This window comes from Haliotis rufescens, unplaced genomic scaffold (assembly GCF_023055435.1).
Source record: "Haliotis rufescens isolate VD_foot unplaced genomic scaffold, xgHalRufe1.0.p SCAF_5, whole genome shotgun sequence".
NCBI lineage: Eukaryota > Metazoa > Mollusca > Gastropoda > Lepetellida > Haliotidae > Haliotis > Haliotis rufescens.
In genome coordinates, this window is record NW_025964223.1 from 48,311,322 (window position 1) to 48,326,885 (window position 15,564).

The window sequence follows — 15,564 nt, forward strand, 5'->3', positions numbered from 1 at the left end:
TGTGTTTGGTAGTGGGTGCAGTGGATGAGTGCGTGTTCTGTGGTTTCGGGTTGTTTGCAGTGGGGGCAGTTGCCTGTGGTGTGCCTTTAAAGATTTTTTTAGGTGGTTATTTAGGTTAGTGTGTCCTGTTTGGAGTTTTGTAATTAATCTGTCAATTTTTTTTGAGGGGTGTAGGATTTTAGGTTTGGCTAGTGGTTTTCTGAGCACTTTTTTGATTTGGCTATTTGAGTTTTGATATTGATTACGCCATTTTTTGGTTATTTTTTGTTTGTTTACACTTTTAATTTCTGATTTTGAGATGGGTAGGTTTAGGCTTAATTCTGGTATTTTTCAGAGATAATTTAGCTGCTTTATCGGCGCTTTCGTTGCCGTAAATTCCTACGTGGGCAGGGATCCACAAGAAGGTTATTTGTTTGCCTGCTTTTGTTAGGTCGTTGGAGCTTTTAAGTATTTGGTTTATTAATTTAGGTCGTTTTTGGGTATTTTTGTTTTGGAGGGCTTGTAGTCCACTAAGGGAGTCGGTGAGAATTAGGATTTTATTGTTGTTTTTAGATTGTTGGTTATGCAGGGCTGAGGCCATGCCCATAATTTCGGCCGTGAATATAGATGGGTTGTTAGGGAGTCGGTAAGATTGTGTGGATATAACTGGTTGTGTGGTATGGACTCCGAAGCCTGTGTGGTTGGAGATCGGGTCTGAAGATCCGTCCGTGTATATGTGACACCAATTTGGCCAATTTTCGTGTATGTATGCGAGTGTGGTGGTTTTAGCTATGTTTGGGTCGGTTTGTTTATTTATTTGGTTTGCTAGCGTTGTGTCTATTTTGGGTATTTTGAGTTTAGGGGTGAAGATATTTGATTTTTTGCAGTTTTGTTTAAGATTTTGAGTTTGGTGTTCATTGAGGTAGTTAGTTATTCTTTGGGATATTGGGGTGAGAAAGGGGTGTTTGCGAGCTAGGGCTTGGTTTCTTGGGCTAATGTTTTGGATAATTAAGTTTTGGATGAAAGGGTTTGTTTGGGACGCGGCCCAGAAATTAAGGCTCAGATGTTCCCTGTGTAGATTTAGTGGCATTTCACCTGTAAGTGCCTGAAGTGAGGTGTAGGAGGTGCCATGTTGGGTGTGTGTAATTAGTTTAAGGGCTTGGTATTGAATTGTGTCAAGTTTTTTAGATAGAGAGTTGTTTTTTAGGTTTTGGATGTGAGCCTCCAAGGTGAGGTGTTGATCGAAAATGAGTCCTAAGAATTTGGTTTGTTTTTGGAATTTGATTGTTTGGTTGTTTAGCTGGAGGATTGGGAAGGCAGGTTTCATGTTTTTATGTTTGAATACTACTTCTATTGTTTTATCTGAGTTAAGGGAGAAGCCCCATTTGTCTGCCCATTGTTGTATTTTATTTAGAGATTTTTGGATTAAGTTTTCTGCCATTTTAATGCTTTTAGTGCGGATCCATAGGGCTCCGTCATCTGCGAATTTTGAAGTGTTTAGTTTAGGGGATAAGCCCTCGAATAGATCGTTTATCATTATATTGAAGAGGGTTGGGCTGAGGATGCTGCCCTGGGGAGTGCCATTTTCTAGGGGACACTGGTCCGATAGCGTATGGTCTATACCCACGGTTATTTTGCGATTGTTTAGGAAATCTTGGATGAAGTTTATTATTTGGCCTTTTAGTCCTATTTTTTTAAGTTTTTGTATTAGCCCGTGGTGCCATACCATATTGAAAGCTTTAGAGAAGTCGAGGAATATGCCTATGGTGTATTGCTTGTTTAGCTGTCCTGTTTTTATATCCTGTTCTAGTCGGGCGAGGTTATCGAGAGTTGATCGGCCAGGAGTGAAGCCGCTTTGGTCGGGGTTTATGATGTTGTTTTGGTCTAGGTAGTGCTGTAGCCTATTTTTAGTCATAAGTTCCATTATTTTGCAGAGATTTGAGGTAAGGGAGATGGGCCTATAGGAGTTAGCCTGGTCTGCTGGTTTATTTGGTTTAGGTATTGGGATTACTAGAGCTTCCTTCCATGAGGATGGGACCTGTCCGTTTAGGTAGACTAGGTTGTATAGTTTAAGTAAAGTTTGGAGTAGTTTGGTAGGTAAGTGTTTAATTATTTGGTAAGAGGTGAGGTCTAGGCCAGGGGCTGTTCCTTTTTTTCTATTGTTTAGTACGTGATTTAGTTCTTCTATGGTTTAAGGCTGGTTTATTTCCAGGTTGTCTTGTCTGTTTTCTTTGGAGAATTTGGTTTCTTTTTTTAGTTTATCTTGGAATTTTTTACTGAAGTTACTGTTGCTACTAACTTTAGAGAAGTGTTTGGTTAGGTTGTTGGCCTTTTGGGTGGGGTTAGTTGAGCTGTTTATATTGGGGCTTTTTTTGTGCCGTTTGATGCCTCTGATGGATTGAATTTTGCGCCACACCTTCCTAGCGTCGGTGTGGTGATTTAGCTTCTCACAGAATTTTTTCCAGTTTTTGGTTTTAGCAGTTTTAACTAGGTTTTGGACTTGGTGGTTAAGTTCATGGGCTGTTTTGAGATGAGAGGGGTCTCGTTTAGCTCTGTTGAAAGCCGATTTGCGTTTTAGTCTAGTTAGCTCTATTTCCTCATTCCACCAAGGGACGGTGGGTTTTCCTGGGTTGGATGATTTGAAGGGGATTGCGGATTTGGCTGCATTTATTATGAAGTTAGTTAGGTTTTGACAGAATGTTTCGGGGTCTTTTGTTTCTAAATCGTTTAGATTAGCTTGGTTGCATAATTCTTGGAATTTGTCCCAGTTGGCATTTTTGTACTGAAATTTAGGTTCCTGTTTAGGGGTTTGATTTCGTATTTTTAGATTTCCTAGGGTTATATTTATGGGAAAGTGGTCGCTGCCTAGAGGTACTGGGTGGACGTCCCACATCAGACTTTGTGCTAAGTCTGGCGTACATATTGTTAAGTCGATAGCCGACATGGTGTGGTGGATTTTGTTGTATCTAGTTGGTTGGTTATTGTTTAATAGTATTAGGTCATTTTTTTCGATCCACTCTGATATTAGTTGTCCATGGTTGTCTAGTTTATCTGCAATGCCCCAGGTAGGATGATGGGCATTGAAGTCTCCTAGGAAGATGGTTGATTTATTTCCTAATTGGTAAAGGATGTCTAGGTCTGTATCTTTAATTGGTTTTAGTGTTGAGTGATAGATGTTAATGATTTTTATTTTTTGGTTATTGATGGTGAATTGGATTCCATTAGCTTCTAGATTAGGAGTGTTTACTTTAACTTCCTCGTAGTTAATATCCTCTCTAACGTAGATGATTAGACCTCCTCCTGTTCTGCCTGGGATGCTTTTTGACCTGTCGGTTCTTACTGCGTTATAATTTGGTAGGTTGAATTTAGTTTTATGTGAGAATTTGGTTTCTTGAATACATGCTACATGGGGACCTTTATCTATTTTGAATTTAGCTTTAAGTTCAGAACCATGGCCGGCGAGGCCATTGGCATTCCATTAAAAAATGTTTAGGTCTTCCATTGGGAAACAGGGTTGATTTATGTTTGGTTTAGGCTTGGTTTAGGTATTTACTTTAGTAGGTCATTAAGGTTGCTGCTGAAACGGTCGAAAGGGGTGGTGACGAGTTTTAGTTTATGTGCTACACCAAAGAAGGCTTTGGAGCTGGCTTCTGGGTTACACTGCTTTAACATGTAAGCTAGTAGGAGGACTAAGTTGTTTAGTTTTTTGCTTGCTTCGTTTTGGTTGAGTTTTTTTCTATGGCTTTTGGTTTTGGGGGCTGACAAGGTTAGATCGTATATTTCCTCTGAGGATGTGTACTCGTCCTCTTCTGTTAAATTATCTTTAGTTTGGTCACTCTCTTCGGTGGTGGGTTGCATGCTGGGTTTGGGTGTGAGAGTCTGAGTGGTTTCTGTAGTTTCCCTGTTGACTCGATGTTCGGGGGGGTGCCTGTAGGTTTTGGGGTGTTGTTGCCCTTGTGGCTGTGATGGCTTGTGTTGGTGCTGGTTGTGTGGTGGTCGTTGTGCGTTGGGTTTTGCTTGCGGGTGTAGATGTGGTAATTGTGGGGAGAGAGGTGGGGAGGGTGGGAGTGTGGGTTTGAGGGATGTGTGGGGTGTTTGTTTCATTTGCGATGTATGCGTCTTGCTGATTTTGGTCCCAGCCGGAGCCTGGGTATACTGTTTTGCGTGCGTGAGTGTTGTTGTTTGGGGGGGGGTGTTGGTAGTAGTGGTTTGTATGCTTGCAGTGTGGGTTTTGTTGGCCTGTTGGGTGAGTGATAGTCTGTGGGGGCATTGGTTGGAGAGTGATGAGTGTTTTATGGATTTGCAATGGATGCACCAGGGTGTGCATATGCCTGGGCAGTCCTTTTGGGCACAGTTTTTGCATTTAGTTTTTTTGAAAGTGCATTGATTAGCAGTGTGATTATATTGTAGGCAATTAGAACATTGCTTTAGTTGCTTGATGTATGGTTTGACCTCTAAGTTATGGTTAGCGCCGAAAGTGATATGTTTTGGGGCTTCAGGGTGTTTAGTTGGGTTTTTTAAGTTTATTATTACAATAGGTGTGGGGGTGGTTTTCCCGTTTCTGTTTGATTTAATCCTGCGGAGGCTAGTTATTTGTGGTTGGGTTTGGATAGTGTTAGCTTCTTGGGCGTATATATCGAGGTCCTCGTCGGTTTCCCTTGGGTGCACTCGAATAACTCCCCTAGTGTATATTTGCCAGTTAGGTTTAGAGCTATTTACGGTGAATTGGAATATTTGTTTAATTTTAGTTGCTGCTATGTAGGATTCCTGATTTGGGAAGATTATCTGATATCCTTTGAAGCTACGTTTGATGTTTAAGTAGTTGATTTTTTTTTGCCTTAGCCACATGCCTATTTTATTTATGGTTAGTGTTGGAGCTAGTTGTACTGAGGGGGTGGCCGAAAAAAAGTAGAGGGTCCACGTGGTGATGAGGGCTGTGGGTGAGAGGGTGTGTGAGGTAGGTGATGCCGATGCGTCTAGTTTGCGTTTTTTTGAGTTGCATGCTTGGGGAGGTGGGGTGCTGGGTTCAGTTTCCATGTAGGAGGCTTGAGGGTCTTGATCTCCGTAGTCTGTGGGGATGAGTGAGGGTGTTGCCCTGTCGGAGGTGTTGTGCGCCTCCGCAGGTGTAGGGGATGTAATGCCAGAGATTTCGCTTATCTCGATTTGTCTTTGGTCTGCCATGCTGGGATTGGGTGTATAGGATGTGTGTGTGAGTTGTGGTATTTGAGGTGAGGGGTTGTGGATGGAGTGTTTTGGAAGGGGTGAGTAGTGTTTGCAGTGTTTTTGGTTGTTTAGGGTTTGTGAGTTGTTTTAAGCTTTAAGAGATTAATTAGAGGGCTTGTGTTTTAATTTGAAGTGTTTGTCTTTGTTTAGGTGGGCTTAGTAAGTGTAGTTTTAGGTTTGGGCTTGGGTGTGAGCATTGTTTAGGAGGTGTAGGTTGTGAATGGATAGGTGAGTGGTTATATAATTACCTTTGAAGTTCTCCCTGGGCTAGAACAAGATATAAAGACAGGACAACTAAATAAACAATATACCACAGGCATCTTCTTGGACTTCTCTAAAGCTTTCGACATGGTATGGCACGATGGGCTAATACAAAAACTTAAAAAAATAGGACTCAAAGGTCAGATAATAAACTACATCCAGGACTTCCTAAACAATCGTAAAATAACCGTGGGTATAGACCAAACGCTATCGGACCAATGTCCCCTAGAAAACGGTACTCCACAGGGCAGTATCCTCAGCCCCACCCTCTTCAATATAATGATAAACGATCTATTCAGAGGGCCTATCCCCTAAAGTAAACACATCAAAATTTGCGGATGATGGAGCCATCTGGATCCGCACTAAAAGCATGAACATGGTCCAAAATTTACTCCAAAAATCTCTTAATAAAATACAACTATGGGCTGACAAATGGGGCTTCTCCCTTAACTCAGAAAAAACAACAGGAATAGTATTCAAACATAAAAACATGAAACCCGCCTCCCCAATCCTCCAGCTAAACAATCAAACAATCAAACAATCAAATTTCAAAAACAAACCAAATTCTTAGGACTTATTTTCGATGAACATCTCTCCTGGGATGCTCACATCCAAAACCTAACAACTAAATGCAGTAAAGACCTAAACACCCTAAGATGCCTAACTGGCTCTAACTGGGGAGCATCCAAAGATACCCTCCTCTCTCTCTACATATCACTAATTAGATCAAAACTAGACTACGGCTGCGCCATATACAACACCCTAAACAACTCTCTATCTAAAAAACTTGACTCAATACAATATCAGGCTCTCAAACTAATTACACGCACCCAACATGGCACCTCCTACACCTCACTTCAGGCCTTAACAGGAGAAATGCCACTAAGTCTACGCAGGGAACAGCTAAGCTTAAATTTCTGGGCCGCGTCCCAATCAAACCCTCTCATCCAAAACTTAATAAACCAAAACATCAGCCCCCAAAACCAAGCTCCAGCTCGTAAACACCCCTTACTTACCCCAATATCCCAAAGAATAACAAACTACCTAAATGAACACCAAATTAAAAATCTTAAACAAAACTGCAAACAATCAAATATCTTCACCCCTAAACTTAAAATACCCAAAATAGACACAACACTAGCTAGCCAAATAAATAAACAAACCGACCCAAACATACCTAAAACTACCACACTAGCATACATACACGAAAATTGGCCAAATTGGTGTCACATTTACACGGACGGATCCTCAGATCCGACCTCCAAACACACAGGTTTCGGAGTCCATACCACACAACCAACTAAAACCACACAATCCTTCCGACTCCCAAACAACCAATCAATATTCACGGCAGAACTAATGGGCATGGCCTCAGCCCTCCATAATCAAGAATCCAAAAAACACAAAAAAATCCTAATACTTACCGACTCCCTAAGTGGACTACAAGCCCTCCAAAACAAAAATACCCAAAACCGACCTAAATTAATAAATCAAATACTTAAAAGCTCCAACGACCTAACTAAGGCAGGCAAACAAATAAAAACTTCTTGTGGATACCCGCCCACGTAAGAATATACGGTAATGAAAACGCCGAAAAAGCAGCTAAACTATCCCTCAAAATCCCAGAAATAAGCTTAAACTTACCCATCTCAAAATCAGAAATTAAAAGTGTAAACAAGCAAAAAATCACAAAAAAATGGCATAACCTATATCTAAACTCAAATAGCCAAATCAAAAAGTGCTCAGCAAACCACTAACCAAACCAAAAATTCTCCATCCATCGAAAAAAATCGACAGAGTAATCACTAAACTCCAAACAGGACACACCAACCTAAATAACCACCTAAAAAAAATTAAAAAACACACTACAGGTAACTGCCCACACTGCAAACAACCAGAAACCCCAGAACACGCACTCATCCACTGCACACACTACCTAACACATCGAACCGCATTACAAACCACCCTCAATCTAAACAAGGCTCTAACTCTAGAAGCAATACTAAACCCACAAAATAAACTAGAAAACTTCAAGGCCTTAGGCATATTCTTAATAAAAACGGAACTAATAAAACGCATCTAAAAACACGATAACCTACCAAATCAAAATCACATAAACAAACAAACATCCACCATACCCAGCTCCCTCAGTTCTCCTCCCCAATCCCATCGGCATCTATTCCAAATCTCAAAATTCCCAAATTCTATATAAGCAACCCCTAAAACCCCCCTCTTGGGTTGCACAGACCACTTTCGCCCCTTTCGGAAACACATTAAATGGCCTGGCCGGGCCCGTGTGCGAAATATGCATTAGGCGGAAAGCGCACGTCAAATCATCAAAGTAAGTAAGTCTCTCTGGGCTTGCTATCAGCGGTGCTGTGCGTGGGCTTGAGGAGGCTCTGGAGGCTTGGAGAGGTGTTGCTCGCTTGGAGTATAAATTGCAACAGGGGTTTGTGTTTCTTTTTGGGGTTTGTTGATATGGATGCCGAATCCTGTGTGTTTTGAGCCCAGGTCAAAGGACCCGTATTGAGCAGTACTTGTAACAAGTATACAAACAATGTCATTCAAACACTAATTAAATCCTGTGAATTGTCACTGCTGGGGTCAAGACAAGAGTTCTACTCACTTATGTCATCACTGATCACACCTGACAGACGCCACCCATGCATCATGGTGTCTTTGTTCTTTACGACTGCATCAAAAGCCAACACGAGCCAGCGTGCATGTATTGTTTTAGCGGAAGTACTCTACTCAGCGCTAATAAGTGGTGCTATTTGGTGTGTGATTGAATTAATGTAAGGTTGGATTAAGGTGAGGATTCTCCTGTAAACCTGACAGAAGACATTTTCTTTATATATAAATCCACTGATGCTTGAGAGGAGGGGGTGTCTATGTCATATTGAGTCGCATTTTTGGAGACACATTAATTTCACAATTGACAGTATATGTCCTTATATTTCCACTATCATGACAAATGTCTATGGTGTCACTTAATGTCTTTGGTATTACTTAACATGTGCTTGGTGTTACTGTAAGTCAGCAAGTACTAACTTTAGGGGTAAAGGGTAAAAAAGAAAGTCTTGTGCCATTGTAATTACAACTCTTACAAGGGATATAGTAGAAGTGCATATTAACACTAAATTTGTTCAATCACTAAATGTCTTTGGTGTTATTTAATATGTCCTTTATGTTAATACAAGTTAGCAGTATTAATTTCAAATTAAATATTGTGAAAAAATGTCTTTTCCTAATGGTGAAGAGTGCTAGACATGAATTGTAATCCATAGACATGTCCAGGTCGATAGGGTTGCATCTGTTGGAGCGGGTGCTGGCCAGTCACTTCCGGTTCCCACGGTTGCCTGATCTGGAACCCTTTCTGTTGTTTCCCAGACGCTTGTAAGGAGTCAGTTTGCTGCTGTGAACTGTCCAAGTGTTTTAATGAATGTCAAATTCCTTGTCAGAAGGGATGTACTTCTTCCAGGAAGGCTCTCAGAAGGTGTTATCTCTTGAGGTGCCCTATGTCTCTTCAATGATTCATGAGCTTTGTTTGCGAGGGATATAGTAGAAGCTTGAAATCGTTCCGTAGTGTCCTGTCTCCCTTCATCAATTATCTTTCCGAGTTGACTCTTGAAACTAAATTCCCCTGAAGGTTGAGTTTCTTTCTGCTGGTAGTCATGCTCAGATTAGGTGTCTGAATGAGTGTGGGAGGCTGCTGGGAGTGTCTCATCATAATAGTTGGGCTCCCAACAGGAAGGTAGATCTGTGTCGTGTCCGTGCGGTTCGATTTCTAATTGATTCTTGTAGTATTTGTTTACTGGACGGTACTGCTGTTTAAGAGGTTAGCTCCATACTCGACAGGGAATCCTGGTGGTCCGTGCGATCGGTGGTGAGCACTTTGGAGAGCGCATAGATGAGCTTGGAGAATGGGAGCCATGAACCTGCCACACCTGTGACAGTGTGGCAGGTTTGAGATCAAGAGGAAGCCATCATGAAAGGTTGTTTGGGTATACAACGTGGATCGTTCCCAGTAACCAATACAAACTAATATACTATTATAGTACAACAAAATACTGAAAGCATATGATTATGTGTGTTTGTTTGTTGTTTAACGGAGGTGTGTAAATAACCGAGTCTCAATCCAGTGATTGACATCATGAGCATCGATCCACGCAATTGGGATACGATGACATGCATCAACAAAGTGACCATGTAGGGATGTGTTGACTCCAGCACACAAAGGATAAAGTGAGGTTATTACTGCTTTATGCATGTAAGAGCTGTGAGCTGCTGATATTATTTTCAGGAAAACTTATGTTGAATATTTGACAGTGAAGAAAATTATCTTATAGACAGGAAATTATCTCGAGTTAGGACAAGAATCAGAAAATAATGGTTTCCAGAAGAGATTACTGTCAATTACACAGTTACTACAGGCAGATCCCACAGGGTCCCTCTGGTATATTCTGGCAAAGATGTAACAGAGGTAGAAGTTACGTAAGAATTATCGAACAATAGTTATCATTGTTAATAATTCTCTATTGCATCGGAAGTACTCCCACCCACCTCCCCAATTCATCTACCTCCATTGGTTAGACATGGGAAAAAGTGAGGTTCCTGCCATTGCATACGTCATAGCTTAATTGGTTATGATGGTATTTTGGAACAACTAGTTGTGTATAATTGACAGTGAAGGGGACGTCTGTTGAAAATCTGGAAGGTTTACTACAGCCAAAATACAGCATTGATGGCAATGATGTAATAGAGGTAGAGGATTTGTGAACAACTATACAAAATGATGTTATATTAACTCAAACTTAATAATTCATACAATTTTCATGCTATCCAAATGAGACTGATGAAATGATGGATTTGACAGACAGACAGACAGACAGACACACACACACACACACAGGTTCTACTCACTCTGTCTTTCCTGGAAAATGCTTCTCCAAATGATTCATTTCCACACATTCTTGTTTCTCTCTGTTTGGCTGTACGAGCATGGCTTTGAAATGATCTTTTTGGAGATATAATTTAAGTTTGTTCTTCCTGAAAATTGCGACAACAAATAGTCCAAGCAGAAGTCCCTGTTTGTTGTGACTTTCCATCCCACTGTTGACATGCAGTTGATTCAGTAGAGGAGTAACATAGTCCATAAGAATCTAAAATAAAACAATAAGGCTCTGTAGCTCACCTAAATGCTTTAGGAATATTTGGAAAATTGTCGTGAGTAAGCAAATCTGGTTTTAACATGAATGAATATCAGTTATTTCAGATGTATCTGGATGAGAAGTTAAGAATGAAACTACTACTACTGGTCATATATTTGCTCTCATTTTGTTAGTTTCAATTGTTTCCAGTGTAAATTATATTTCATAAATCCTAACTTAAAAACATTTCAGCAAGACCTAAAGCAAAAAAAAATTTAAAAGTGAAGCAAACTAATTTTACACAATTCATATACAGTTTGAAGAAAATAGTTATGTTCCTTGAATATCTTGATTGTACATGTCATATTATATTTTTGGTTCATATATTCTACATTTATATACACCATAATTATAAATAATGTTTCAATCAGGAAGGAATGAGAGTGATGTGTGAATGTATGTATGAATGGAACAAATATCCAGAATCTCATCAATTAGTCGGTAAATAACCAATACTATAGATGCTGTATATGCTGCACGAGGGTTGCACGAGGTAAAGAACCTGTGATTACCTGTTATTATGTGAAGGAAAGATGAATAAACCTCAAATGAAAGAAACTAATGCTAATTCTAACAGTTACTGTATGCTAATGTGTTGGTTACTCCTAAGGGAGTCTTAACACTGTCTAACACCATCTCTCTAACCATCTAACCAACCAGCTCTCTAACGAACATTCTAACGAACTCTCACCAACTAACTAATTGATCCACGCTACCTCCTTATATTTGTTCACAACCCTCACATTTCACGTGCAGGCACAGCCATACGTTGGTGTGTTCAGGCGATGCGATTGTTATGCATCGGGTGCGTTTTGGAGAACAGAATCTTTATTTAAAACTAACATGACTGCACGTGAAGCGCGATCTATAGACTCTGGGTGCATTTTGGAGCACATTTTTAATGAACAAACATGTCTTCAGAACATGCCCCCCTCCATATAGATCCATATCTATCATGAAAACCGACTAAAATTAGAAGAAACTGAAAGGAAACTGAATCTATGAGTATGTACATTTGTTGCTGTTATCCAATCTGACAATTTCAGAATTCAACTCCATTCAAGTGGGCAGACCTTCGTGATAGGTCTTTTCAAGACTGTTTTGTCAACTTTAACATCAAGAACATGTACAGGATCATCCTTTCCAGGATACATTTTGAGAACTCTGCCAAGAGGCCAAACTCCACGAGGAGTATCTGGAGATACCACAATGACAACATCATCAACCTGTATGTCTCTGGATGGTGTAAACCATTTCTTTCTGATGTTGAGAGTCGGGAGCCACTCTCTCATCCATCGTTTCCACACATGTCTGATGAGTTCTTGAACTCTCCTCCATCACTTCTTTGGGCTGAATGAGGTAGAGTCTAACTCTGGTGCGAAATCTCCACCCACCTGACCATGTAGGAAATGGTTGGGCGTAAGAGGCACATCATCCCGTGGACGTGCACTTTGATAGGTCAAAGGCCTAGAATTCAGAAGAGCTTCAGCTCCTGTAAAGGCTGTCATCAGCTCTTCACCACTGACTTCACCTGAACTCAGTATAGCATAGATAGCCCGTTTTGCTGACTTCACTAAAGACTCGAAAACACCTCCAAAATATGGTGCTTGTGGAGGATTAAACAACCACTTCACACTTTTGTTTGCCAAGGTTGACTTAATCACATCCGAGTTTGGTCCAGAAATTAGCTGCTTCAGCTCCTTTGCAGCACCAACAAAGTTGGTTCCATTGTCCGAGATTACCTCCTTTGGCATACCTCGTCTGTGAGCCATACGAAACAGGGCATTCAGAAAGGAATCCGTGTCTAAACCGAATGCCATTTCTAAATGAACCGCTCGGGTGGACAAACATGTGAAAAGGCAGAGATAAGGTTTCTGTCGACTCTTGACTCGACCCTGTACAGTGAAAACGGGACCTGCATAGTCCACGCCTGTTGTCACAAATGCTTTCATTGTACACCTCACTCTGATCTTCGGTAGGTCTGCCATTATCTGATGCACTGGTTTGGCTTTTTGTCGTCTACACCATGAACATTCTCTTTCCCACTAACAAATTTCCTCTCTAGCTGAAATAATCCAAAACCTAGACAACACTGCTGATAATGTACTGTTCATACCTGTGTTATTTACCTGCTCATGGTAAAACTTGACAATCAGTTTGGTGACCCAACTATGTCTAGGGAGTATAATGGGAAATCTGGCACTGAATGGCAATACGTCAGCAAATCTGAGTCTCCCTCCTGTTCTCATTAACCCATTTTTATCATCGTAAGGCTGTAAGCCAAACAACTTGCTGTTTGAAGGCAAGTTTGATTTCCTCATCAGTGACAAGTAGTCATCAGAAATTCTTCTCTTTGACTCCTGACCATAATTGTAGTTTCGCCGTCCTCAATTTCTTCAGGATCAAGTTCACCCTTTTTCCTAAGTGAATATGGAACCCTAGAGTTGTTCAGAAACCTATAGATCCATGCCGACACTCTACACAGTCTCTTCCAACTAGAAAATCTAGATGGCGCTAATCTCCATGAGATTGGATCAGACTTAGTAAACATGGCGATGTTTACTTGAGAAGAAGGCTTCTTCAGTTCTGATGTCTCAGTATTGTCCATGTCAATGGTCTGCTTCGGCCATTCGGTTTCATCATGTGTCACAAATTCAGGTCCATTCAGCCATTTCTCTGTCAATAGTGCTTCAGCGTCTACAGCTCTGCTAAGAATGTCTGCAGCATTCAGTTTGGATGGTACGTATTTCCACTGACTGTATTTGTGTTTGTATGCTCCTGTATGTATCCAATCCTATTTGCTCCAAATGGCTTAAAACATCGACTCTGTGTTTTGATCCACCACAGTACGTTCTGGCCGTCTGACCATAGTGTTGCACACTGCAAAGGTAATTCTAATGCCTTTGTTATAGCCAGTAACAGTCGGACACCTAGAACTGCTGCAAGCAGCTCCAATCGAGGCATACTAACTGCCTTGAGGGGAGCAACATGGCATTTGGAAGCAACTAGATAACTAGACTTTGTGTCATCCTCACGAATGGTTACTAAATATACCACAGCTCCAAATGCTGCCTCTGAAGCATCTACAAATGTGTGCAACTTCATCTTTGAAGTATCTAAGCTATCCTCAAGCCCCCTTGGAATTTAACAGAACACAACTTTTCAATTTCAAGGTACCAAGAACATGCTTTTTGTTCCAAATCTGGACTGAGGGTTTCATCCCAGTTAACACCGGATATCCACATCTCTTGTAGAAGAACCCTTGCCCTAATGATGAATGGACCTAAGAACCCAAGAGGATCAAACAGCTCAGCAGTTTCTTTCAAGAAGTTCCTCTTAGTCATCTTGATATCCTGCTTTAAGGACATGAAAGAAAATCTAAACTCATCTGATTCTGCATTCCACAGTAAGCCCAGTACTTTTACAGATGGCAGTTCACTCATTTGAATATTAATCTGTTTCAATCTATACTCTTCTGGTATTTCTTAGAGAACTTGCACAGAACTGGATACCCACTTACGAGCGTGCATACCTGCTGTACTCCACAACTGTTACAGCTGTTTGTAAAGCTCTATAGCTTTGCTATTTGTGTGAACGGAATCCATATTGTCATCCATATATGGTGACTTTTCCAGGGTTGCTGCAGCCAATGGAAGTTCTTTCTCCATGGACTTAGCATGTTCTTGGATGATATACTGAGCTAAAAAGGGAGAACAATTTAGTCCAAATACAAGCTTTGAGAACTCAAACACATCTGGCTTTTTGTTCAGATCCATAAACCTTCAAAGAAATCTTAGATATGGACAGTCATCCTGAGCGACTTCAATTTGAAGGTACATTTCAGCAATATTGCAAATGATTGCAACAGCTTTGGTCCTTGATGAATGACATAATTTAAAGAAATGTCTTTATTCTTTGCAGATGCATCAAATACGATTCTCACCTTTGTTGTACTTCTGTCTGGTTTAATGACTGGAAATTGTGGAAAAAGTAAAAGTACCATTTACTTTGATCTATTTCTGTTTCAGTTACTTTTCTGATGTAACTTTTTTCAGGTATTGTTCTATGACTTCATTGTAGGCTCCTGAAATCGTTTGATCCTTTGACAACTTCTTTTCTAAATTGAGAAGACGATTGTATGCCATGCATGAATTGTCTTTCAGATTCTCATGACCCTCCATCCATGGAATGCCAACCTGATATTTGTCTTTTTGGTAAACAAGGGACTGTTCTGGAGCCTTAACTGCATCATTCTCATCAATGCTTTTAATCGATGTCGAACCTGAAATGCTTTCAGACTTCCAAAATGAGTGAATCAATGATTCAATACTGTATCTGCGATTGCTTCTATTTCTGTATTTCTGATGAAGAAGGAACCTGCTACATGTGTTGTTTTGTCTAAACCTGATACAGCACCAACACAGGTCCAACCTAAGGGTGTCAACCGAGCCACAGGCTCTCCTTGAGCTCCACAGACCTCTTTAAGAGAGGAATACAGCTCTAAATAATCCATACCTAACAGGATGTCAACTCTTGGACGAGAACTTACCTTTGGAAAAAAAAATTTCGTCAAATGTGGCCATTCCTTGGCATGTCTTCACCAGTCAATGACTTCCATTCTACCTGTTACTTTGGTAGTTGTCAATACTGTGATGTTCATGTCAACTGAACCATCAGTACTTTCTTAGCCGATATCAATAAGCATACTATCAAATATTTCCTGTTTGTCATTGAGGACATTGACCGACACTTGCTGTGTCTGACCTTGAACACCAAGTTCTGCTGCTATATCCTCGTTGATGTAAGTATGCGTGCTGGCATCATCCAGCAAGGCATTAACCATCATTCTGTGCTGACCATTCTTAAGGATAACAGGAACTGTCCTTTGTGC

General features: G+C 40.6%; 1 protein-coding gene across 1 annotated transcript in view; it reads right to left on the reverse strand.

Annotated features, from left to right (window-relative positions):
- The window catches only part of LOC124137117 (E3 ubiquitin-protein ligase rnf213-alpha-like), a 389,816-nt gene that overhangs the window by 304,014 nt on the left and 70,238 nt on the right, over positions 1 to 15,564 (reverse strand). Inside the window, exon 8 of the mRNA XM_048383821.1 lies at positions 10,387 to 10,625. Coding sequence (XP_048239778.1) covers positions 10,387 to 10,625 — 239 coding nt within the window. The remainder of the gene's footprint in view (positions 1 to 10,386; positions 10,626 to 15,564) is intronic.